Raw genomic sequence first — 26415 nt, forward strand, 5'->3', positions numbered from 1 at the left:
GGGGAGGGACATTTCTATGATTGGCCAATGGACATGCAGCGAGGATACTGTGGTGGGCCAATGCACGCTTCAGGATTATTATTCAGGAATATTTAAAACAGAATTTATTTTTCACTCTCTCAGCGGCCCACATACAGAGCGGCCCACCGGGAAAACTCCCGACCCTCCCGATGGCCAGTCCATCCCTGCTGCCAAGCAAGGTACGTCTTATTGCGTCACACCGACATAATTTTCAATTCCACTACTTGTACCAGACAGCAGGAGTCGCTGTTGCAGTGGAATCTTCCCTGAGCTTAGCCTAGTGTTGTGCCACCCAATCACCCTTTCCAATGATTTGTTAAAATAAGGCATTAAAAATAATCACGCATTACAACAGCTTGACATTTGAAATTGAATCAATATGGCGCTGTTTTACCTCAGTGTTTAAGGTGCTGATCAGAAGTAGCTGGTTTAAGCCCCATGACCGCCTAGTCGCTACTGTTAGTACCCTTAGCAGACCCCAACTCTCAGTTGCTTGCATTGGATAGAAGCGTTTGCCTAATCATGTAAATGTAATATGCTTGGATGTGTTACCTCTTTCTTGTGTTTGTGTGTGTGTGTGGGGGGGGTCTTCTTTGAGACACAGTTACTCGTTATTTTTGTCAGTTTCCCATTTTATATTATATTTAGGGACATATTTTACACATTTTATAACAAAAATTACACAGCTAAATGACACTTTATTAGCTTGCTTTATCCGTCTAGATCAGACAATCACATTTGATGCAGTAAACATGTGTTAGGAAGGGCCTTGTGTGTTTGTGTGGGTTTCCTCTGTATGCTCTGGTTTCCTTCTGCAAGTCCAATGCTGTCAGGCCAGTTGGGGGTACTAAATTTGCCTGAAGTATGAGTATGTGTGTGTTTCCTGACTCCAAATAAATGAAAACCACAGCAACCCTGGCCAGGATAAAGTGGTGGTGAAACTGACAATGACTAAGTGAATTAGTTAATGAATGTACAGTGTATCACGAAAGTGAGTACACCCCTCACATTTCTGCAAATATTTCATTATATCTTTTCATGGGACAACACTATAGACATGAAACTTGGATATAACTAAGAGTAGTCAGTGTACAACTTGTATAGCAGTGTAGATTTACTGTCTTCTGAAAATAACTCAACACACAGCCATTAATGTCTAAATAGCTGGCAACATAAGTGAGTACACCCCACAGTGAACATGTCCAAATTGTGCCTAAAGTGTCAATATTTTGTGTGACCACCATTATTATCACTGCCTTAACCCTCCTGGGCATGGAATTCACCAGAGCTGCACAGGTTGCTACTGGAATCCTCTTCCACTCCTCCGTGATGACATCACGGAGCTGGTGGATGTTAGACACCTTAAACTCCTCCACCTTCCACTTGAGGATGCGCCACAGGTGCTCAATTGGGTTTAGTCCATCACCTTTACCTTCAGCTTCCTCAGCAAGGCAGTTGTCATCTTGGAGGTTGTGTTTGGGGTCGTTATCCTGTTGGAAAACTGCCATGAGGCCCAGTTTTCGAAGGGAGGGGATCATGCTCTGTTTCAGAATGTCACAGTACATGTTGGAATTCATGTTTCCCTCAATGAACTGCAGCTCCCCAGTGCCAGCAACACTCATGCAGCCCAAGACCATGATGCTACCACCACCATGCTTGACTGTAGGCAAGATACAGTTGTCTTGGTACTTCTCACCAGGGCGCCGCCACACATGCTGGACACCATCTGAGCCAAACAAGTTTATCTTGGTCTCGTCAGACCACAGGGCATTCCAGTAATCCATGTTCTTGGACTGCTTGTCTTCAGCAAACTGTTTGCGGGCTTTCTTGTGCGTCAGCTTCCTTCTGGGATGACGACCATGCAGACCGAGTTGATGCAGTATGCGGTGTATGGTCTGAGCACTGACAGGCTGACCTCCCACGTCTTCAACCTCTGCAGCAATGCTGGCAGCACTCATGTGTCTATTTTTTAAAGCCAACCTCTGGATATGACGCCGAACACGTGGACTCAACTTCTTTGGTCGACCCTGGCGAAGCCTGTTCCGAGTGGAACCTGTCCTGGAAAACCGCTGTATGACCTTGGCCACCATGCTGTAGCTCAGTTTCAGGGTGTTAGCAATCTTCTTATAGCCCAGGCCATCTTTGTGGAGAGCAACAATTCTATTTCTCACATCCTCAGAGAGTTCTTTGCCATGAGGTGCCATGTTGAATATCCAGTGGCCAGTATGAGAGAATTGTACCCAAAACACCAAATTTAACAGCCCTGCTCCCCATTTACACCTGGGACCTTGACACATGACACCAGGGAGGGACAACGACACATTTGGGCACAATTTGGACATGTTCACTGTGGGGTGTACTCACTTATGTTGCCAGCTATTTAGACATTAATGGCTGTGTGTTGAGTTATTTTCAGAAGACAGTAAATCTACACTGCTATACAAGCTGTACACTGACTACTAAGTTATATCCAAGTTTCATGTCTATAGTGTTGTCCCATGAAAAGATATAATGAAATATTTGCAGAAATGTGAGGGGTGTACTCACTTTCGTGATACACTGTACATTTTGGTTCTCTGGCACAATATACTTGGCATAGTTTTTCTTTGGTATAATTATAATTGTAAAGAGGACTGAAACCTTCATTTTTAATGTCATCATTCTGTTGTGCAGTTTTCACTTTAAACAGATCCTCAGGCTACATGTACTCATCACACACATTGTATTTAAACTGTAAAAGCACTGACAGAGCAGCTCATCACAAGACTGCATTATGTAAACACTGTTGCTACGATTCTAATGGGAGGATCAGGAGTTGTTTGTTCCATTTTATAGCAGACTAGATAGTGTTTTTCAGTTTTCAGTTTTGAGTAATGCATGTTTACCCTGTATTACTCTGCCTGCATGATATTTCCCAGAAGATTTACCAAACTTTTAGATGCAGGCCTTGAAGTGTAACTGGCGACAAGTTGAAGCTCACGGACAGGGACAGACGGCACTTTTCAAAATATTACATCCACAAAAAAATCTCTAAATTGATTCTGCACCTCTATTGCTGAGTGGAGAAACTCAGTAGACCTGACCTAAGCTAATTTAAAAACCATTGGTATAGAGTGGAACTAAAAACGTAGATATAAAGAAATTAGAAAGTTGGGCAACTCCATATTAATTCCCATGAGTTTGGATTCAATTGTATTTGTATAGCACTTTTTACAATCGACATTGTATCAAAGCAACTTTATAGAATCCAGGACCAACAGACCAAAAACCCCTGTTAAGAAAGCCGAGGGCGACAGTGGCAAGGAAAAACTCCCTCAAAAATACAGGAAGAAACCTTGAGAGAAATCAAACTCAGCAGGAACCCCCATCTTCTTTGGGTGGCCTGAAGGATTTACACAAATCATACATACAAAAAATTTAATTGAACTAAAAGTAGAACTACAACAAAAGATGGAGTTTTGTTTATTCAGTCTGTGATAAAGTCCATAGTGAGGACTGGGATATCCTACAAGCTCATGGTCGAGTGTCTACAAACTGTTGGACATATATTGTATATGATTGCATTAGGATTCATGTTGTGTCCATTTGTAGTCATTGATGTTCACCACTTCATCCCAACTAACTTGCAAAAGAGAAAAGGGCCAGAACATAGTTCCTGAGGAACGGGGTTTGAACCAAGTCACTGGTTATTATCTGTTAGAAGTTTGGTTTCTTCTGGGTATTTCCACTGCCTAAAAATGTAAAAATGAACTGGTTGCTCCAGATTGCCCCCAAGTTTGAGCAAATGGGTAAGTATGTGATGCCCTAGAGCTGTAGTCTCAGCAATAAGTGTCTGGGTTTCATTCCTTTGCCTGGCAATTGTCCTTTGTGTGGAGTTTTATCCGTGTCCTTGTGCATTTCCTCCAGGAGCTTCGGTTTCCCCCCTACAAGTCCAAAGGCTTCCTCTCTGAGCTGTTTTTATGCCTTCCTTGCCCAATGTTTCAGACCAACCACGACTCTGAGCAGGATAAAGCAGTGGTAAAACGGACAATAAATGAATAAAAGATTAAGAAGTCTAACAAGCACTTCTAATAGTACTCACCATAGCAACACCATCCTCATAAACTGGAAAGTCAAACAGTCCATCAGCATTACCCACTGTCCTTAATGGACTGTATTTCAACGGAAAGGTTTATTTTTTACTATAAATTTAGGAAAGCCTGGTATATTTAATAAACTTTGCCAAGGTCACTGGTCATTATCTGTAAGAAGTTTGGTATGTCCTCCTGGTATCTGTGTGGGTTTCTTCTGAGTACTCTCATTGCCCATACATGTAAAGATGTACTGGTTGCTCCAAACTGCCCCCAGTTTGAGCAAATGGGTAAACATGTGATGCCCTACTATGCCATGCTTTGCGTCCACTGTGTTATTATGAGCTAAAACTATTAACCCTTTGATGCACAAGCTAAGCAAACCCCTTCTAATGCACAACATGGGTGGAAAATGACCCATATTCATCCATTCAAGAATATTTTCATATGCACATTAGTCAGTTATTCATGTATTTACTGTCTTAGCTAATAAAAGCTATCTATACTAGAATATGTAAACAGCTAGCAAGCAAATAGTATTGGACATATTCGAGATTCAAGAGCCTAATCTTTGGTTGTCTTTCAAAAGATCAGTAAATATGTTTTTGACTACAAACACTTACAAATGTCAGTAGTTCCTGTGAAATTCCATAGTAAATACATGACCCATGTTGTGCATTAGAAGGGTAGTGATACAAAAATGATTTTTATTAAAAATGTAAAAAATATAAAACTGAAATAAGGATTTGTGATGATCAAAAACAAGTTAATTGAGGAATTCATGGAAGCTTGAATGACAAAATTAATTTATTGCAAAGATATAGAAAATAAAAACTCAGTTGGGTCACTTTTGACCCAGGTTGTGCATCAAAGGGTTAATTATGTTTACCTGATCCAGGTTGGGACAATCTTTGTAGGAAGGCTGAACACTTTTTAAAGCACTGTAGACGAGAAGGTGGAAAATCAGAGGAGTGTTTTGAACCTGAAACCGTTGTGCTGAGATCCGCCCTGACACGCCTGCGCGCTTTTCTCTCTCTCAAGCTGTTACTTGGTTTCTAAACAGCGGTGTGTTAAACAGAGCAGCCACGTAGCTCTGCACAGTCTCCCAACACCACCGTGAACAGATATCTGGTTTTAAGCGCAAATGGTCGGAAGCAAGGCTTTCCTTCATTTCTAATCTCGCAACCCAGCAGGAAGAAAGGTATCGGAGCAGAGCCGGGGCTGGACGTGGCGATGCGGGGAGAAGATGCGGAGGAGCCGCCGGCTCCTGCTGATCCAGCCGCGAATCACGTCGTGTCGGTGCTGCTTTCTTTCGGGAAGTGTCTCGGGGCTCTGCTGCCTGTTTACCTGGCTGGTTATTTCGGATTCAATCTTACTTTGGTTCTGTTCGGCCTCGCTGTGTATATGGCATGGAAACAACACCGGGACGACAAGAGGAGTCGCCTGAACAGTGCCATGTATTTACTGGAGAATGAGAAACACTACACAACTACACGGGTATACAAGAGCAAAAAGGAACTACCAGCTTGGGTAAGGATCTCTTCTTAATTATAATGTCATACAGATGTGTGTAAACATCTGTGAACAAACCGCCTTCCTGCACCCTGGGGCTTCTGGCTTTGCCAGCCTTATATTCTTTCTGCTACTGTTTAGATGGACTGCTGCTTGTAAACATATAATATATTCAGTGCTTTAAAAAGTACAGTATTCACCTCTTCACTATCCAAGCACCCAACATTTATTTACCATATAAATGATTGTCATAGGCTGGAGTTTGTGCCTGTTTAACAAGAAAAAGAACTGCAGCTATAAGAAAATATTATATTATGAGTAGTTCAATGAGTTGGTTGACAGCTGTTGTAGTTGGTGGTCTTTTTGAATAGACTGAAATGAGTTTACCACCACACATTGAAACATTTTTGCCCAATCCTCTTTACAAAATACCTTCCATGTTAGTTTTGGTGCTGTACAGCAGTTTCATTCCTGCCACACAGATGTTTTCCACAGATATGACTAAGCCACCCAAGTACATCAAGTATTTTTTCTTTGAAACCACTTCAGTCCAGAACCCTTACGTAGCTACAGTAGTAACTGGGTCTGTTGCCAAACTCATTTTCTCTCTGTAAAATGAGAAAAGCCAACGCCAAAAACAAACAGTTTAACAATGAATGGACATAAATATACATGTTTATTTAGGTTAGTACAGAGCCAGTGTTCACTGTGCAAGAGGTTATCAGGAACAACCATAACTTGTGAAAATGTTTGAAGGTGATCTACTGTAAGCAGACAAATGCACAATTGCAACTGCATTGCTGAGATTATCATATTAGAAACAAAACATAAAATGTGTTGTAGGCAAAAGTGGATAAGTTTTATTTTTTCAGTTCACCCAATGAATAGCACTAAAATGCTGTATTTTGGTGTGTTCTGTGCAAAGGATGTATCAACTTATTTTCACTTACATCAACCCCAACAAGAAATTTGACCAGATGTGTCCAGATGTTTGCATAAGTCTGTTTGTGACTGCTGAAACAGTCTAGAAAAGTAGCCCTGCTTGCCATTGCAGTTTTTTTTTTAAGAAACAAGAATGCCTTTATAAAAAATATATAAACCTTTAATTTCTCCTGCATAACCTTTCTAGTTCCAAATGATTGATTCCTGAACCATCTTCATAATTCTGTTTCTTTGTTTTCATTTTATAAGGATAGGGAAACCTGCTCTAGCAAAATTAAGCATTTGACTAAAGATTCACTTTACTTCATATGAATTTCATTGAGGTGACATAGAATGCATTGTTTTGGACTGGATAGTGAATTTAGTTGCTTTTACTGGTTGTTCAGCAGCTCACAAAGTTACATATTTAAAGCAGCAGACATGCAAGCATTAAAACTGATTCAGCCACGCTGGTGGACATACAGTTGGAGAACAGTGAATAATTGCTGACACTTCACAAATTGCCTCCTGTGCACTTCCTTCTGTATTTGTCCATTGCAGGACACCACACACTCCCATAACTTAGTAACTTAATATCTACAGACAAGTGCAGCAGTCAGTCCACCTTCTGCATGCGTTTGGGATGTGGGAGGATATCAAAGTACAGTAACAGAGACCCAGACAGGGGATGAACATGTAAAATTCTTGACAAAAAGTGACCACATGCAGGGATCAAACCTAGATTCACAGGACCAGTGTTGCTGTTTGGCATTTACTCTGTTAGATGTGTGACTCTCCTACCCACAAAGAACAATGTAAAATGGAATTTGTGCCAATTTAATTGACCAAATTTTTATTTATTTTACAATGAGAATTGAGTTATAGATCCTGTTATTTATTAGTTTAATACTTTTTATGCTAAATTTGATGCTATTTTTTGTTTTTGTACTTTTACTTTAACAAAGAATTTATGTATTTCTGCCACTTCTGGTAAACACTTTAATAAGATTTAATCTTTTCCCTCACTCATTAGAAAAATTCTTTCAAGCCTTTCCCATCCCACATGCTCAGGAGTGATTTGGTTCGGTCCTGCTGCTGTAGTCCTTATGTCCTTCCTGTTTATAGTCCTCCTCTCCTCCCCCAAACCACGTAACGCCGTTACATTCCATGGCCCTGCCAGATTCTGGCTATTTTTGGACATGTGTTCTCTAAGGCTTGAACCAGTGGTGCATAAAAATTACACCAAGAAAAAAAGTTGGGGGAAAGTTTGGGACTGGAATGTTCTGAAGAAAAGCATGGGTGAATCATGTCTGCCTCAGTGCCTAATGTTTTTAACACTAGTCATTTATCCTGTACTGTTTGTACTTCAAAGAAATGCCAGCAATTAGCCATGATTAGTAAAATATCTGATTCAATAATGACATCGTAAAGTTCTGTTTAATCTGTTTTGTTATGTCTAATAATGAATGCTTTGAATAAAATAATAAGTTTCTTGTTTTGAAAGAAGATTTATTCAAGTAATTTATATTCAGTTTTCCATTGTACTTGTGACCTGGCCCCATGCATGACACATGCAGGCCGAGAAGAGCTGCAGGAAACACATAATTACAGTGAAGGTTTTTTTAGTTTTACCAGGTACCTACAAAAGTTGCCAGACAAAAATAACTTTAGAGAGGTTAAGCCAATTACATCTGACAAACAAAATATTATAATAAGAAGGACTGTAAAATGTAGCTTTTTACCAGGCTGCTATGCTAATGCTATTGTAATATTAATGATGGCTGGTTGCTAGCTTTTTATTATTTGTCAAATCTACAAAAATCACAGATATGGTCAATTATGAAGCATTTGAAAACTATTACTTAAAACATTAATATTTTAAGAACGTCCCAGTCTGTGTTACTAAGAAAAGTTTGTAATTTTGTATAAAGTTGCTAAAGTATGCTAATGTTTATAGCTATTATGCTGTATTACTAAAAGGTTTGGCTACTTAAATAAATACATGCCTGTACAATTATATATTACTTGGATTAACAGTAAAACTGTACTAATGCTAAAAGTTGGCATACGATGAACTACATACAGTTACTAAGTGTTATGACGCCATTGGTGGTGGGTTAATTTGAAATTGTTCAGCGCAGTATGTGGTTTGGTACTAAATGGTTGATGTTATCATGGGGCATTTTAAGGGTGAAATTCATGCATCATATTTTAGGCATAAATAATTTTTACAAAGATGGCTAAATAGCAACCTACCATTTAAAATAGGCCTTCATAACCTGGATTGATTTGTATCATTAGCAGATATAGCAGGCATCTAGCAGGCCGACTAACTGCTCATTACCTGGCTCACATGTTTCTGGGGACCCTAATTTGAATATTGAATATTTGAATATTTAAATTTTGGATTTGAATCTTAAAAGTGTGTTTCACAGTTTCATAATTTTCAAGCTGAAAGTAGAAAATATACACTGTTTTTCTAGGGTTAACCCTAACCCTAACCCAATCTAACTTATATATAAATAGCCAGAAATAGCCACTGTCCTAAATAATCAGATTAGGGCGGCACGGTGGTTAAGTGGGTAGCACTGTCGCCTCACAGCAATAAGGTCCTGGGTTTGATCCCCAGGTGGGGCGGTCCGGGTCCTTTCTGTGTGGAGTTTGCATGGGTTTCCTCCGGATGCTCCGGTTTCCTCCCACAGTCCAAAGACATGCAAGTGAGGTGAATTGGAGATACAAAATTGTCCATGACTGTGTTTGATATAACCTTGTGAACTGATGAAACTTGTGTAATAAGTAACTACTATTTCTGTCATGAAGGTAACCAAGGAGTGTAAAACATGATGTTAAAATCCTGATAAAGCAAACAAACAATAAAAAATCTGATTATATAAATCAGTGGTTTCTAACGTTTCACGTTCTGGCCCCCTCTGTAAATAATTTCCTTAATCACTGTATGACAAAATAACATTTATGATTTGCAAAACATTTTTTTGTGATCTTTATTTCATGCATCTGGCAGGTCTGAGCTGAGTTTTTTTAATGTTGTGGCTGATGGAAGTATTCGCAGTGCACAAAGTAGTGTGCGATTTGGGACACATTTTAACTGCGTTTATTTTATTGAGCACCGTCTTTAGGAAGCATAGTCTTACTCATACACTTTATGCTCAAGTCTAGTCCCACCCTAATAAGTATTTGTTTCCACTTAGATATCTTATCATAGGAAATGTTCTGGGAAAGTTGCATTTTACATGTTACATTTTGTAGATTGTAATTATGATTTTGTGACCAACAAAAGTCATCCAGATGTAGCTGGATGGCTTTTTTTGCTTTTCTGCAGAACGTTTAGATCACTATTTGCCCCTGATCTATATAGCTCTTCCTTTTAATTCTGTATGAGTCATTGACTCGACATGTTTATCATAAGACTGTGCTTGTCCCTTTGTGCAGGTTGACTTCCCAGATGTGGAGAAAGTTGAATGGCTGAATAAGGTATGTTATCATACGTGTTTACGTACACCTTGATGAAGCTAGAATTCACCAAGTGGCCAAATGTATGTAAATGGACAATAGAACTTACAATTATATTGTATGTGCTTGTTGTACATCCACAACTATCGCTGTGGTCTACCACTAAGATCCGTTCAAATTGCAGCTGTGTTATAGACTGGCTGGACGCCTACAGAAACACATGATTGGGGGAAGGGACAATGGTCGAGCAGGCCTTTAGCTGGTCGAGTAGAAAAGGTTGATTGTGAATCAAAGTTGCAGTTGGATACGGCTAGATTGGGTCAAAAAGGGAAAAATGAATAGCCATACATCACAGTAATTGAGTCAAGGCTCTTCATCAGTAGGCAGGCCAGAACAGATTAAATAAGACATAGTTCTGCTAAAAGAATAAAAAAAAACCCTGGAACAAAGCAGTGATTGTAGCCTTGCACAAGCTAATCAAAGACTTCTCTAATGTTTCTCAGCCACATGACCTTTCCAAAATACACCCAATGTCAACCCATATCCCGTAACAGCACACCATTTGTTTCTTACATTATGAATATGTCACACCTCAGGATTTAGCGTTTGTTAGAATTTGAAACTCGAGAAACTTGTACATGACAGTTCAAGGAGATCAGCAGTCATGTGGAAGTGGTTTAATGCAAAAATAAATAGGCAGGTGTTTGGGTCCCTCTTAAAACTGGTTAAAGTGGCTGGTAATTGGATGTTAAAAAGTTTGGGGAAGGCTCTTTGCTACTCTAGCATGACTGTGTTCCTGTGCAGGAAGGGAGGTCCATAAAAACATGGTTTTACAAGGTTAATATGGAGCTCTGACCACTATCCCACTGAATTCCTTTGGGGTGAACTGGTCATTTGAGTGACAGGCCTTCCCATCAAACATCACTGGGATCATGTAGGAGTTTGCCTCTGGCTGGTGAAAAGAAGAACCCAGTGGCTTTAGACATGACGAAAGGGGGATGGGCTAGTCCATGGTTCTCGTTGGCCAGCATGGGTGTTATGTGTAAAACTGTCAATGCAGTGGTGGGATTGGACATGTTTCAACACATTTCGAAGAGAAAAACTATTTACGTGACTCTAACCTAAATACAGTTCTACCTTGTAACTAGACGTCCCCTAAACTCAAAACCTTTGAAAGTCAGTGTCCTTTGGCGAGAAATTTGTACCCTTAAACTTGACGTTTCCCTTGCATGTGAGAACTTGCTTGGCTTGTGTAGGCCACACTGTGCAGCAAAGCAAAGGGGTGAGCAATGTAAACAAAGGGGTAAGCGTTAGCACCATGACATGCATTAACAGGTTTCCTATACATCCTTATGGGAAAAATACCTTGAATCTCAATGACTCTTATACTCAATGCCACTCTTAGAACCAATTGACATTCAGTTTTAAAGTACCACTGTGTATAATAAACCAATGGACAAGAATCTTTACCTTTAGAAGCTGTTTAAAACAATTGGGAGCACCCTAATGTGTGGATGGGAGGAATGGCAGTCCTCTCTTCTCTACTGGTTTGAAACTTTGTTGACTTATTTTAAAGATTAGCATTTGAGTAAAAAAAAGAACATTAAAGTTAGACCTGTAGGACTATTTCTGATTTCCTCATTGTGCCATTAACATGGCTGCTTAGCCAAGGCCAACATATTTTGTCTCACTGGCATGACATTGGAATGCACATTGAGCAAGGCTACATTTTATTTAGAACATCTGTTCATGGGCACAACTGATATGACTGATATGGCACAATATGATATGAGTATCTAGCTAATTATTATGGATCAGCACTTTGCAAAAACATAGTGTGAAGGCCATCGTTTATCATGCTGCTGCGGTGGTTCTGTGTTTTATAGAGTAAGCAGTGGGGAAGTAGTCTTTGTGGTTTAGTGCATGACAGGATGTTAAGTGGGTGACTACTGGCACACACAAATGAATACCTGACAGTGAGGACTAAAGCTTTTTTTGGGTTATTTAAGGACATCAGCTTGCACTGAATAAGATACAAAGTCTAAAGCCTTTACAGATTTCCAAAATAAAAAAGTATGTGTACCACTTTATTGAAGTTGCAGGACTATAAAATATGTGTCCAGTCAGTCACAGAAAAAGAGCAGTAGCAAAAATGATTAAAGTTCTAGGATGCCAGGTCATGCACTATATATAGACATCTGACTATGAGCTTGTTAGACATCCTTTTCCATAATTATGGGCATTAATGTAGAGATAACCCCCTGCCCCAACACCCCATACACAGGATAGAGTATGTCTGAGAGAAATTTGTGCCCACTTAGTCAAAATACCATGTTTAAGGTCAGACAATGGCCATTGGAGAAGCAGGGCTGACTTGTAATCGATTTTTCGATGTAGCCCAAAGGTGTTCAGTGGGCAGTGGTAGTTCACCAGTTAAGGGACTGGCCTAGGAATCAAAAGGTTGTTGGTTCAAGCCCCACCACCACCAAGTTGCCACTGTTAAACCTTTAACCATCAATTGCTTGCATAGTATTTAGTGGCAATTGTAAGTCCTTTTGGATAAAAGTGACTTTTGACCTAAACTGTGTAAAATTGTGCGTCGAGTAGCATGTTTTCCATCAGAAAAGTGTTCTTGTGTGTTTAACAAGTAATTCCTTTGCAGATCTTGCATCAAGCCTGGCCTTTTGTGGGTCAGTATTTGGAGAAGCTGATGTTGGAGACAATTGCCCCTGCGATCAGATCCTCCAACTCTCATCTTCAGACTTTCAGCTTCACTAAAGTGGACCTGGGAAGCAAGGTGCCAATGTCCTGCCCTAATTTGATGGTGTTTTGATTGCTGTTGTACAGATGTGTGTGTATACAGTGTATCACAAAAGTGAGTACACCCCTCACATTTCTGCAGATATTTAAGTATATCTTTTCATGGGACAACACTGACAAAATGACACTTTGACACAATGAAAAGTAGTCTGTGTGCAGCTTATATAACAGTGTAAATTTATTCTTCCCTCAAAATAACTCAATATACAGCCATTAATGTCTAAACCACCGGCAACAAAAGTGAGTACACCCCTAAGAGACTACACCCCGAAATGTCCAAATTGAGCACTGCTTGCCATTTTCCCTCCAAAATGTCATGTGATTTGTTAGTGTTACTAGGTCTCAGGTGTGCATAGGGAGCAGGTGTGTTCAATTTAGTAGTACAGCTCTCACACTCTCTCATACTGGTCACTGAAAGTTCCAACATGGCACCTCATGGCAAAGAACTCTCTGAGGATCTTAAAAGACGAATTGTTGCGCTACATGAAGATGGCCAAGGCTACAAGAAGATTGCCAACACCCTGAAACTGAGCTGCAGCACAGTGGCCAAGATCATCCAGCGTTTTAAAAGAGCAGGGTCCACTCAGAACAGACCTCGCGTTGGTCGTCCAAAGAAGCTGAGTGCACGTGCTCAGCGTCACATCCAACTGTTGTCTTTGAAAGATAGGTGCAGGAGTGCTGTCAGCATTGCTGCAGAGATTGAAAAGGTGGGGGGTCAGCCTGTCAGTGCTCAGACCATACGCCGCACACTACATCAAATTGGTCTGCATGGCTGTCACCCCAGAAGGAAGCCTCTTCTGAAGTCTCTACACAAGAAAGCCCGCAAACAGTTTGCTGAAGACATGTCAACAAAGGACATGGATTACTGGAACCATGTCCTATGGTCTGATGAGACCAAGATTAATTTGTTTGGTTCAGATGGTCTCAAGCATGTGTGGCGGCAATCAGGTGAGGAGTACAAAGATAAGTGTGTCATGCCTACAGTCAAGCATGGTGGTGGGAATGCCATGGTCTGGGGCTGTATGAGTGCAGCAGGTGTTGGGGAGTTACATTTCATTGAAAGACACATGAACTCCAATATGTACTGTGAAATACTGAAGCAGAGCATGATCCCCTCCCTCCGGAAACTGGGTCGCAGGGCAGTGTTCCAGCATGATAATGACCCCAAACACACCTCTAAGACGACCACTGCTTTATTGAAGAGGCTGAGGGTAAAGGTGATGGACTGGCCAAGCATGTCTCCAGACCTAAACCCAATAGAACATCTTTGGGGCATCCTCAAGCGGAAGGTGGAGGAGCGTAAAGTCTCGAATATCCGCCAGCTCCGTGATGTCGTCATGGAGGAGTGGAAAAGCATTCCAGTGGCAACCTGTGAAGCTCTGGTAAACTCCATGCCCAGGAGAGTTAAGGCAGTTCTGGGAAATAATGGTGGCCACACAAAATATTGACACTTCAGGAACTTTCACTAAGTGGTGTACTCACTTTTGTTGCCGGTGGTTTAGACATTAATGGCTGTATATTGAGTTATTTTGAGGGAAGAATAAAGTTACACTGTTATATAAGCTGCACACAGACTACTTTTCATTGTGTCAAAGTGTCATTTTGTCAGTGTTGTCCCATGAAAAGATATACTTAAATATCTGCAGAAATGTGAGGGGTGTACTCACTTTTGTGATACACTGTATATAATAACTGCATGTCTGTGCAGGCTTTGAAGGTGGTTGGTGTGAAGGCCCACACTGAGCATAATAAGCGCCAGGTGTTGCTGGACCTACATATCAGGTGGAGCTGTACAACTTCTGTAACTCATTAAATAAAAAAAGAAATGTTTACTGCATAAAAATTGAAGGCTAGTTGACTAACTGATTGTGAATGTGTTTGCAGCTTTGCTGGCAATGTGGAGATTAACGTAGAGGTAAAGAGGTTCTTCTGCAAAGCTGGTGTAAAAGGAATTCAGGTAGGCATTATGTTCATAGTAAATCAGGACAAGTGTTTCAAATACGCAGTTCAACTTTTACGTCCTACCTTTTAGCTCCATGGAAAACTGAGAGTGATCCTGGAGCCGCTGATTGGAGACGTTCCACTTGTGGGAGCGATCACGATGTTTTTTATCCGGAGACCTGTAAGTTTTCTCAAATTCTCAATTACTTTTGTGTGTTCGTTAATGATTCATAATTATTTGCCGTAATTGGATTTCACTTAGATGCAGTTAAATTGTGTTTACATAAATACAGTATTTATTAATTAATCAATACATGTGATGTTTATTAAAGAAAGAAATGCATGGCGCCCAGGTGGCGCATCAGGATATTCTGCAAGCACACCAGCGCCGAGATTCTGAACTCCTCGGTTCAAAACATGGCTGGTCAGCTGGGTGCCATCTAGCGGGCATAATTGACAGTGCCTGCAGGGAGGGATGACCGGAATATGTGGACGGGGTCTTCAAACACTGTGTAAGGACCCTGGTAGACCCAGATAGAGGCGCCTGTGCAGAGTGCATGGGTGGAAAACAGTTGCGTTTAGGGCTGCGCGCGGGTCGGAGGATCGGGCGTGATCAGCAATATTCCCTCCTAAACAAAAAATCAGGGATCCCCAGCAGCAGAAGACAAATTGACTACACTAAATTGGGAGTAAATAGAATAAAAATACACATGTAAAATACATGTGTAAGCAATCAATTCCAATTTTAGTAAAACATCATGTTTTTTTAATTTAAATTTTATTTAAAGTTTTTAAGTAGAACAATAGGAACAAGAACATCAGTAACCCCTGCATGAAATTACTATAAAAGCAAAAAACAAAAAAAACAATTAAGCCAATCCATAGACAGCACGTCAAAGGAAATAAATAAATGGCCTCCCTAACACATCCATAAATGTATTCAGGGCAGTTGTAGCCTAGCAGTTAAGGTACTGGACTAGTGAGCAGAAGGTTCCTGGTTCAAACCCCACCACTGCCAGGTTGCCACTGTTGGGCCCTTGAGGAAGGCCCTTAACCCTCAGTTGCTTAGACTGTAAGTGGCTTTGTATAAAAGCGTCTGCTAAATGCCGTAAATGTAAATGTATTTCATATTGACACTCCCCAAATGTCATGTAATTTAAGAAAGTGAACAAAAATATATAGAATCCTGACAAATGCTAAAAAACTAGTACATGCTTCTATAACCTCTAGCTCAGGGGTTTTCAAACTTTTTCCAAGCGACCCACATTATGTTCATGATTTTTTATGCGACCAAGGCAACACAAACATAATGCATCTTACTCTCTCTGTTTTGCTCTGTACAATCTGGCCCCACTCTGGTTTACAAGATGTAACATAAAGCCGCCAAGGGGGCGATCACAAACAAGTTGATTTTGTGTTTCTGTGCTGTAAAAATTCGTTTCTTTAATTATTATTTGTCTCTGTGACACATAGTTATTATTTTGTGAAACCCTACTCTAGCTTGTACTATTGCAACACGCTGCTAACTGTCTGTTCTGCAGTTATTCTAACTATGATTAAGCTAGTTTAGAATGCTGCAGCTTGTGACCTTACAAAAAGAGTCTGGTTATATTATCCCAGTCTTATCTATTTTACACTGAATGTCTGATAAATATTGTTTTTGTTGGTGTAATCTATCCAAAACTCAACTTTGTGTTGTTTTTAAATCCAGTCTCTCTGTCTCTGCCTGTACAGAAGCTGAGTATTAACTGGACCGGACTCACCAATTTATTAGACATTCCAGGACTGAAGTAAGTCCTTTATGGAGGCTGTGACAAAAACCATGTGTAAATCTGAGTTAACGTTCCTGTCGAGTGTTTTCCATTTGTGTGCCATTTAACAGGAATCAGTGGGAAACTGGTCTGATTATTCATACTCATGTTCATGTTGAGTTCACCTTTGTTTGAATGGTGACTCATGGATAATCAGTGTTGCTCTATTTTCCCCTGTAATCATTTACAGTACCATGTCGGACACCAAGGTCTTGGACACTATCGCCTCTTTCCTGGTGCTTCCCAACCGCATCACAGTCCCTTTGGTGGCCGATCTGCACGTCGCACAGCTTCGCTCCCCACTCCCGCGGGTAATTCAGCAGCTATGCTTATTACTGCTAATTAACATTCATGATGTATGTGTTCATGTTTCATTAAATACTACAATGTTTACTCATGTAAATTAAGTACTGCTAAAACACTATATGCCTTAAAGTATGTGGACACCTTTCTTAAGTACTAAGTTCAGATTTCAACAATGAATTAATAGGCACAAATTTCCACAGACACATTCCAAACCTTTGTGAAAAGCCTTAACTGAAGAATGAGGGATGTTTTAGCCACAAAGAAGGAGTAGTATTTTCATATTAATGTCCATGGTTTTGGAACTGAATGTCCATCAAGCTTTTGATCAGGTGTCCATACACTTTTGGCTGTATAGTGAAGGTCCATGAATGTTTAGGGAGTGTTTCTCAAATGCTAGTCTTCAGGGGAATTTATTTTAACAAGCGTTCAGTAATTAATTAATTAATTCATTCATTCATTCATTCATTCATTCATTTTACTAACCTTTCATCCTGGTCAAGGTTGCAGTGGTTTTGGTTAGAAATAGATTACTAGTTCTACTATGACAGGGTGACTTATGGGATTCATACAGAGAGCATTAAACACATGTAGGATCACGCTGTTCTTTCTGAATTCCTCCACCACTCGTGCTTGTGCTACAACCAGACAGTAGGTGTCGCTGTTGCAATGGCAAGAATAAATAAAGTAATAAAACTCTAAACAAATTTAAACCAAATCATACAGCCTGAAACCAGACTCAAATAGAAAAGGCTGGTGACCAAATCACTGAAGCAGAAACATTGCACTCCACACAATTACCAGGATAAATAAAAGCATATGTACAGAAAAAAGTGCTTGGGTACAACTCAGCCAGCTACTCAGTCCACCACTGAGTTACAACACAAACGGAGAACTCAACAAACTGCTAGCATAAAAAACCAGATGCCCAAGGCAGGTACAACAAGGATGTTGCTGTTTATCTGCTAGGCCCCTGGAAATCCAAACAAAAGAACAAAGCAAAAAGGCCAGCGGAAGAAGCCGGCAGGTAGGCAAATCCGACCACAGTTTAGGCTTGTCAGACTGACTAACAAACAGAGGACTAACAAACAGAGGGCTTAGCCCTGGGGGTGAGTCCCAGGAATGCTTCTAAATGTGGCAAGTAATGTATGATGAGGCGCAGGAAATGCATTGAAGGATATTTCAAAGATTATACTTCCCTGACAGACAGTGAGGGTAGACATAACTTGCATAATAATGATTACTTTAAACTGACTAATAAATATACTACATCATAGTTGTTATTTTTTCATAGGGAATAGTTCGAATACATCTGCTGGAAGCTGAGAACCTGGCTGCCAAGGATAACTACATTAAAGGTGTGATTGCTGGCAAGTCAGACCCGTATGCCGTGCTGAGGGTGGGCACTCAGACCTTCACTTCAAAACATGTGGACGACGATCTGAACCCACAGTGGAGGGAAATGTATGAGGTATAAGAGAGTATGCAGTAGTGGAGCAATTTTAATAATTTGTGGAATAGCATGACTCTCTCTGTACATGATACAGCTCTCTTGGGAATCCGCCACTGGCTGGTGAAAAGAAGCAGGGAGTGACTGGACTCGTTATTGTGTGGCTCTCCCCAGCCAGCGGAGGGTGGTGCTAGCGGCAAAGAAATGACTAGATTGGGAGGAAAACACTGCATAAAAATTCACACATAAATGCCACAGAAGTTCAATTCAGAAGTAAATACACCTGTCTCTCTCTCCAAGAGAAATCTGGTGCCTAAAACCTGTAGGTACCTGTATTTTACATAGTAGCTCGTGGGTATGTTCAAGCAGATCAAGATTGGCGCTCAGAATTGCAAATTTCAGTGCATCTTCTTTTGCATAAAGCAACTGAAATAATGTGCCAACACAGGAGCTGGTAGTCAAACGTGATTAGCTTATGTACAGTGGGGCCAAAAAGTATTTAGCCAGCCACTGATTGTGCAAGTTCTCCTACTTAGAAAGATGAGAGAGGTCTGTAATTTTCATCGTAGGTACACTTCAACTATGAGAGACAAAATGAGAAAAAAAATCCAGGAAATCACATTGTAGGATTTTTAAAGAATTTATTTGTAAATTGTGGTGGAAAATAAGTATTTGGTCAATAACAAAAGTTCAACTCAATACTTTGTAACATAACCTTTATTGGCAATGACAGAGGTCAAACATTTCCTGTAAGTCTTCACCAGGTTTGCACACACTGTAGCTGGTATTTTGGCCCATTCCTCCATGCAGATCTCCTCTAGAGCAGTGATGTTTTGGGGCTATCGCTGGGCAACACAGACTCCACAAATCTGTGGGGTTGAGGTCTGGAGACTGGCTAGGCCACTCCAGGACCTTGAAATGCTTTTTACGGAGCCACTCCTTCGTTGCCCGAGCGGTGTGTTTGGGATCATTGTCCTGCTGGAAGACCCAGCCACGTTCCATTTTCAATGCTCTCACTGATGGAAGGAGGTTTTGGCTTAAAATCTCACGATACATGGCCCCGTTCATTCTTCCCTTAACACGGATCAGTCGTCCTGTCCCCTTTGCAGAAAAACAGCCCCAAAGCATGATGTTTCCACCCCCATGCTTCACAGTAGGTATGATGTTCTTGGGTTCTTCTTCTTCCTCCAAACACGACGAGTTGAGTTTTTACCAAAAAGTTCCATTTTAGTTTCATCTGATATCCTCCCAATCCTCTTCTGGATCATCCATATGCTCTCTGGCAAACTTCAGACGGGCCTGGACATGTACTGGCTTAAGCAGGGGGACACGCCTGGCACTGCAGGATTTGAGTCCCTCTCGGCGTAGTGTGTTACTGATGGTAGCCTTTGTACTTTGTACTCACCGTTCTCATGATCATTTTGACCCCACGGGATGAGATCTTGACCCCAAGGGAGATTATCAATGGTCTTGTATGTCTTCCATTTTCTTACAATTGTTCCCACAGTTGATTTATTCACACCAACCTGCTTGCCTATTGTAGATTCACTCTTCCCAGCCTGGTGCAGGTCTACAATTTTCTTCCTGGTGTCCTTCGACAGCTCTTTGGTCTTGGCCATGGTTGAGTTTGGAGTCTGACTGTTTGAGGCTGTGGACAGGTGTCTTTTATACAGATAACGAGGTCAAACAGGTGCCATTAATACAGGTAACGAGTGGAGGACAGAAGAGCTTCTTAAAGAATAAGTTACAGGTCTGTGAGAGCCAGAAATCTTGCTTGTTTGTTATTAACCAAATACTTATTTTCCACCATAATTTACAAATAAATTCTTTAAAAATCCTACAATGTGATATACTGGATTTTTTTTTCTCATTTTGTCTCTCATAGTTGAAGTGTACCTATGATGAAAATTACAGACCTCTCTCATCTTTCTAAGTAGGAGAACTTGCACAATCAGTGGCTGACTAAATACTTTTTGACCCCACTGTATATATGTACTATGTATATAAGAATTAGAATCAGAATCCGAATGAAGTCGCTCTTTAATTGGCCAAGCCAAATGTACAAGTTTAATGGGGTTGTGGGCTCTAAAGTTCCTCCACACCAAACTCGTCAAACCCTGGACACAGTGATGCTAAAACAGTAACGGTCCTCACCCAGAAAGTTTAAATAATTAAATTAATGAATGGATATTTTATTAATGATTGATTTTATAGACCTGTTAGCAATGGGTGTGGCTAAAACACTTGATTCTTTTAAACAAAGGCTTAATACACAGAAGTGTTTAATTCGCATAAATTCTCTAGTTTCTGTGCTTGTGGTTTTTGTTGTCATCTTTTTAAGAATTTATGTTTAACCGTTACTGTGGTTGAAACCATAACAGAAGTGTTGCATTATGTGCTCATCACACCCTTAGATCAGATGAGTCGTTATGTTTTTTGACATGATTGTGCAACAGGATGAGTGGTGTGTATCAGCAGATTGGTGTGATCATGGGCTGATGTTGCTTTGTTTGTGTTTGTGTGTGTGTGTTAGGTGATAGTTCATGAGGTCCCAGGTCAGGAACTGGAAGTGGAGGTGTTTGATAAAGACCACGATAAGGATGACTTCCTAGGGAGGTAATTAAATGTTTCACTATCACATGTTCTGTTTTAGCTGTGACTGTTTTTGTCTCCCCTTATCAAACCCAAGGGTTCTCAACTGTTTTTGGCTATTTTAAGCAGTCACAACCACAATCTCACTTCCTATATGCAATTTCATCAGGATCATGGAAGGCAGTGGGTGTTCAGAGGTTAAAATACTGGACTAATAATCAGAAGGTTGCTGGTTTAAGCACTTCCACTGCCAATCTGCCACTGTTCGGCTTCTGAGCATTTCCCTTAACCCTCAATTGTTTGAATTTTATTCAGTCATAACTGTTAGTCAGCTCCCAAATGCCCTAAATGTAAATGGATAAATTAACTTTGGATCAGAACTCTTTTCTCTACGGGAAATTAAGTAGAATGAGAAACCAGATAAGAACTTAAATTAGGGAAAAAACAACCAAGACAATTAAAACATAAGTACAGATTTTAAGAGCAGTCAATTACACAAATAAAGTGTACACAGTGTGTAGTATGTTTTTTTAAAGAAAAACAATTACATTTCTTATGATATTATATGAATGTTATTGCTAAGGCTCTACCTAATTTGCGGCCATGAACATTATCATCATACAGTACAATCATACAGTAAATAAGTTAGTGTAACAGACTTTTCTGTGGTGTAGTGTGTTGACAATGTTTAATGTATGTGTTTACATATTGAGTGCATTTTGTGCCTTTGGGGATTCCATAATCAATGGAAAAGTGTGCTTCTCTACACACGTGATCCTCAAAAGAACAAGCCAGTAAAATATTATATTCCCAATAATTTGTCTATGTACAGTTTATTTCTTTCTTCCTAAACTCAACAAACTCTAAAGACGCTCAGTTACATTAGCAATCGGTTAGACAAAATGTCCAGGATGTCAAAGTCTAAAGCAGCTAAAACACTACTGAGGTAACTGAGTTTGTAAAACTCCAGACCAATTCTGGGACACGGGGGGTGGCACTTTTCTTTAAAAATCTGTGAAATCTGTGATTTTTGAAAAACGAAGTCAGTCAAATGAAGCACATTTTCCTGTAAGGGCTCTAATTATTGCAAAAGAAACAAAGTTAGTTGCACATGATAGAGGTAGTGACAATGACTGAGTAGATAATGAATAAATATGTGTGTTAAAAATGTAAAAAGCATGTACCTGAGGTAAAAATAAAAATTTCATTGTAGGATCATATCATATGAGAAAAAAAAATATGATCATTTTACTTAATTAAGCATTGTGAGCATTAGAGGTGTTTCAAAAAAAATAAACAACAAAAGCTAATGAAATTATGAAATGCTAAAAAAAAGTTTGAATGATTTAATTATCTAAGTCTGATATATTTGCCTAGAATTTCATATTAACAGTTTTGAAACTAATTCCTCTCATCTCAGGTCCTGACACCAAGGTTGGGAACCACAGCTTTAACTCCTCTTTATTCTTCTGCCTTGCTCATCCCCAACTGCCTGTTGTTTTGTTGTACACAGGATGAAGTTGGACTTGGGTGTTGTAAAGAAAGCACGAGTTGTGGATGAGGTTAAGACCTTTTAAATCATTTAATTTATGTTCTTTGTCCACCTTGGTCTCAGGTTTTTGTTTTTTTTCCCATGATTGTTGCTGGTTACACAAAATGCTTGCTTCACAACCCCCCCTTTCTGCTTATATTCTTAATGGTTCAGTCTGATGTTTTTGCTTGACTTTTCCTGCTGTGGTTTTAGTGGTTTAATCTGAAAGATACAGCATCCGGAAAGGTTCATCTCCGACTGGAGTGGCTCTCGCTGCTGCCCTCTGCGGAGCATCTTAGTGAGGTCAGTTTTTTTAATCAGTCCAATACATAGACCACACAGTCATCTCTATCATTTTAGTTCTCTGGGTAAAGATGGGTAAAGGGGTAATGAAAAATTATATTTCATTCTAAAAATATTGATAATATTTCTTACTGGGTGTTTTTTGTTTGTTTTGAACTGCAGGTCGTTCGAAAGAACCAGAACCTGGCCACTTCCAGTACGAATTCAAATCCTCCATCAGCAGCCATGTTGACCGTGTACCTGGATCGGGCCCAGGATCTACCCGTGAGTTTTCCTCTGCTTCTTGTTTTGAGGCAGTTGTTTCCTGAGACTGATTTGCATGTTTTTGTATAAATTGTATAATTATATAATCTGGAGAGTGTGTTTCTTATGCAGATAAAGAAAGGCAATAAAGAACCCAGTCCTGTGGTTCTTCTTTCTGTGCAGGATGCTACCAAAGAGAGCAGGGTTAGCATTTAAACAGTATAAAAATGTACAACCTGTATATAATTACTTTGATAAATAAAATGTACATTTTTTTACCTTTTCCCCCCTCTCAGCTTGTTTATGGGACGACCAATCCAGTGTGGGAGGATGCCTTTACATTTTTCATTCAGGACCCTTCAAAGCAAGAGCTTGACATTCAGGTACCTTTTATTGCTAATTAATTATACACAATATGGCCAAAAGTATATACACACACTATGTCTGAATAGTTCAGCTTCATTGCCGATATACCCCCAGTGGTGTGGCTTGAACCAGTGACCTTCTGATCAGTAGTTGAGTACCTTAACCAGCAGGTCACAAAACACAAGGTCACAAAACGGACTGACAAGTGATGTTGCAGATGCAGCATTAACGTCCTTGTTCATGGTGCTCAGGTGGCGCAGCGGTAAAACACGCTAGCACACCAGAGCTGACATTTCGAACAGTTTGAATGGATGGCAGGCTGGGCGCTTACACGAACAACGAATGGCTGTTGTTCAAGGGAGGGGTGCTGGAGGGAGATTCCTCATAACTGAGACAATTACGACCTCTGCTGGCTGAGAGGGTGTGACTCACCGTACACAAAGCTGATCTGCATATAAACTCATCTTGTGCAGGTGAAAAGATGCAGTCGGCTATTGCACACATGTCGGAGGGGGCGTGTGTCAGTCTCGCTCTCCTCAGTCAGAGTGGAGGTCAACATCAGTAGAGAGGAAGCCGAATGCAATAGGGTAATTGGATACGACTAGAAAATTGGGGAAAATGCAAAAAAAAAGTCCTTGTTGCTTATTTGCAAGTTCCAAACAGCACAAAACCTGCTTATTAGGGTTGGGCCACACACTCCAAATAACCATGAACTAGTGGGGTGGAAAGCACACCACTGTTAAACTTTGGACCATTGGAAATCCATTGGAAATCACTATTCAGTAGTCTGAACTATAAATCTGGGTTCTGGTGACTACCAGAAGAACCATTACTGCAAACCTGGCCCTCACAGAGTGCTGACATCATGTGTAAGATATGTATAATGGAACTGGAATGCTAACTGTGGGGAGTTGGTAATGCTCTTGTGGCTGAATGGAAGATGACCATGTAGTAACATTCTGACATAAAATGGACATCCTTCCCAGTAGAGTAAAGTTTTTAAATTATTTTAAAATAGGATTTTCTAAATTAATTATATGAATAATAATTGTGTCCACATACTTTTGACCATGTGTGTTCCAATAATAGCCCTTGCTTATTTACACGTAATTTTATAGAAGGATCATATGGTACAGCTGATAGCCTTTGTGTTCAGATTGTTGTGAGGAGTGCTGTGAAGACATTAGCCACTGATTTGCATGAAGCAATCTGAAGCCTGCACTGAAGACTGCAGTGTTTTTTTACATTTTTAGTTAACATGTAGCATGATTGTCTTTAAAATAATAAGCTAGCATGCTACATTGTGGTCGGACTAATGCCAGACTAATGCTAATAAGAAGTTACCCAACAGTTTGCATGATGCAAACAGGCACACAATTTAGTCTTTTAAGTGCATTTGTGATCTCCCCATCGTGTTTAAACATCTGAACTGTGTTTTCCAGGTGAAAGATGAGGACAGGTCAGTTACTCTGGGTACTCTGTCCATCTCTCTGCTTCGCTTGCTCTCCGTTGCTGAACTCCACCTGGATCAGTGGTTTCAGCTTGACAAGTCAGGTCCTGCTAGTCGTATCTACATGAAGGTCATACTGAGGGTGAGATTACTAAACACAGTCTATTACTGACTACTCACGACCACTGCAATTACATTTAATACTCAAATCCCTAACACACCTTCTGCAGCCTGGTAGTAGACACAGCGATACCATTCACACTAATAACAGGTATAAATGCTCTTAGTTGAACTTTATGGTTCTTTACTAAGATCTTAAACAATAATTAAAAAAAAGTTATTATTACTACCTCTGAGGGAACTATGTTGTTTGTATTTGTGCCTTAGGTCCTTTATCTGAATGAAGATGCCATCCCTGTTAGCCCAGTATCCCCAGATCCCTCCAACCCATTTTCTGATGAAGGAGAGGAAGGTATCACAGCGGATATGATATCAAAAACTACAGCGATGTCACGGCCAGAACACACCAGCCCAAATGCCAGTTTTGCCACAGAGGTAAAGAAAAATATGTGAGAAGTATATGATCTATATGGACAACAATATTAGGACACTCCTTCTGATTACTGAGTTTATGTGTTTTAACCACAACAGGTGTAGAATGAACATATTTATACAAAAACATTACATAAATTAGTCTTTGTACCATTTTTCGGCTGACCCAACTTTTTTGGAATTGTAATGACATATATTATTTAGGTTTAATTTTTACATAAAGCATTTCAGTAATTTCTCCTTTCCAGGGTGTTCTCAGGATCCACTTGGTAAAGGCCCAGGACCTTGTAGCTAAAGATACCTTCATGGGAGGCATGGTAAAAGGCAAAAGCGACCCCTATGTGAAGATCCGAGTGGGAGGGTCGACCTTTAAGAGCCTGGTGATAAAGGAGAACCTTAACCCAGTGTGGAATGAATTTTATGAGGTACACAAAATAAACAGACAAAAAATAATCACTTTTTATCATGTTTAGTTCGTGGTCATGGTCTTTTATTCACTCTCTGATCAAAACCAGGTCATTCTCACTGCTATTCCGGGCCAGGAGGTTCAGTTTGAGCTTTACGATAAAGACTTGGATACGGACGACTTTCTTGGCAGGTAGTTGGCTTTTGTTTGACCCCAGAATGTTGGGTTTGTGCTCTAGATACACTGATAAAAAAACACATTTAAATAGCTTAACTGAAACTTAAGAGTTTTGGGAACATTTTGTTTGTGCAAAAAAGTCCAAACACTATATTGGCAAAAGTATGTGGACACTTGACCATGAGACTGATGGACATCCCAATCCAAAACCATCGACATGGACAAGGCTTTTAAGTGTGTGTGTGAAAATCTGTGGTAATATAGTCCAAAGAGCATCTGTAGGATCAGGGACTCGTGTTGGATGAGAAGGTCTGGCTTGTGCTGATAATGCCTTTAGAAGTTCCTTTGGCACTTGCCTCATTCTTAGCTGTGTTTTTTTCCTGAGCTTTCCATTTGACAATAACAGCACGTACTTACACTTCAGCTGGAAAGAAATTGCATCCTGTAACAGGAACTTTTTTGCCCTGTGGCAAGA

The 26415-nt window shown here is 40.1% G+C and overlaps 1 protein-coding gene across 1 annotated transcript in view; it reads left to right on the top strand.

Annotated features, from left to right (window-relative positions):
• Positions 1-5301: 5301 nt before the first annotated feature.
• esyt1a (extended synaptotagmin-like protein 1a) overlaps positions 5302-26415 on the top strand; it is a 30430-nt gene continuing 9316 nt past the window's right edge. Inside the window, exons 1-19 of the mRNA XM_063015436.1 lie at positions 5302-5621; positions 9975-10016; positions 12658-12792; positions 14524-14597; positions 14700-14772; positions 14848-14937; positions 16491-16546; positions 16758-16878; positions 18165-18341; positions 20854-20936; positions 22426-22474; positions 22657-22746; positions 22909-23010; positions 23122-23193; positions 23286-23372; positions 24798-24947; positions 25193-25360; positions 25606-25782; positions 25873-25955. Of these exons, the coding sequence (XP_062871506.1) occupies positions 5325-5621; positions 9975-10016; positions 12658-12792; positions 14524-14597; positions 14700-14772; positions 14848-14937; positions 16491-16546; positions 16758-16878; positions 18165-18341; positions 20854-20936; positions 22426-22474; positions 22657-22746; positions 22909-23010; positions 23122-23193; positions 23286-23372; positions 24798-24947; positions 25193-25360; positions 25606-25782; positions 25873-25955 (2126 nt within the window). The 5' untranslated portion in view covers positions 5302-5324. The remainder of the gene's footprint in view (positions 5622-9974; positions 10017-12657; positions 12793-14523; positions 14598-14699; positions 14773-14847; positions 14938-16490; positions 16547-16757; positions 16879-18164; positions 18342-20853; positions 20937-22425; positions 22475-22656; positions 22747-22908; positions 23011-23121; positions 23194-23285; positions 23373-24797; positions 24948-25192; positions 25361-25605; positions 25783-25872; positions 25956-26415) is intronic.

The sequence above is a fragment of the Trichomycterus rosablanca genome, chromosome 19, assembly GCF_030014385.1.
Source record: "Trichomycterus rosablanca isolate fTriRos1 chromosome 19, fTriRos1.hap1, whole genome shotgun sequence".
In the NCBI taxonomy this organism is placed as follows: Eukaryota; Metazoa; Chordata; class Actinopteri; order Siluriformes; family Trichomycteridae; genus Trichomycterus; species Trichomycterus rosablanca.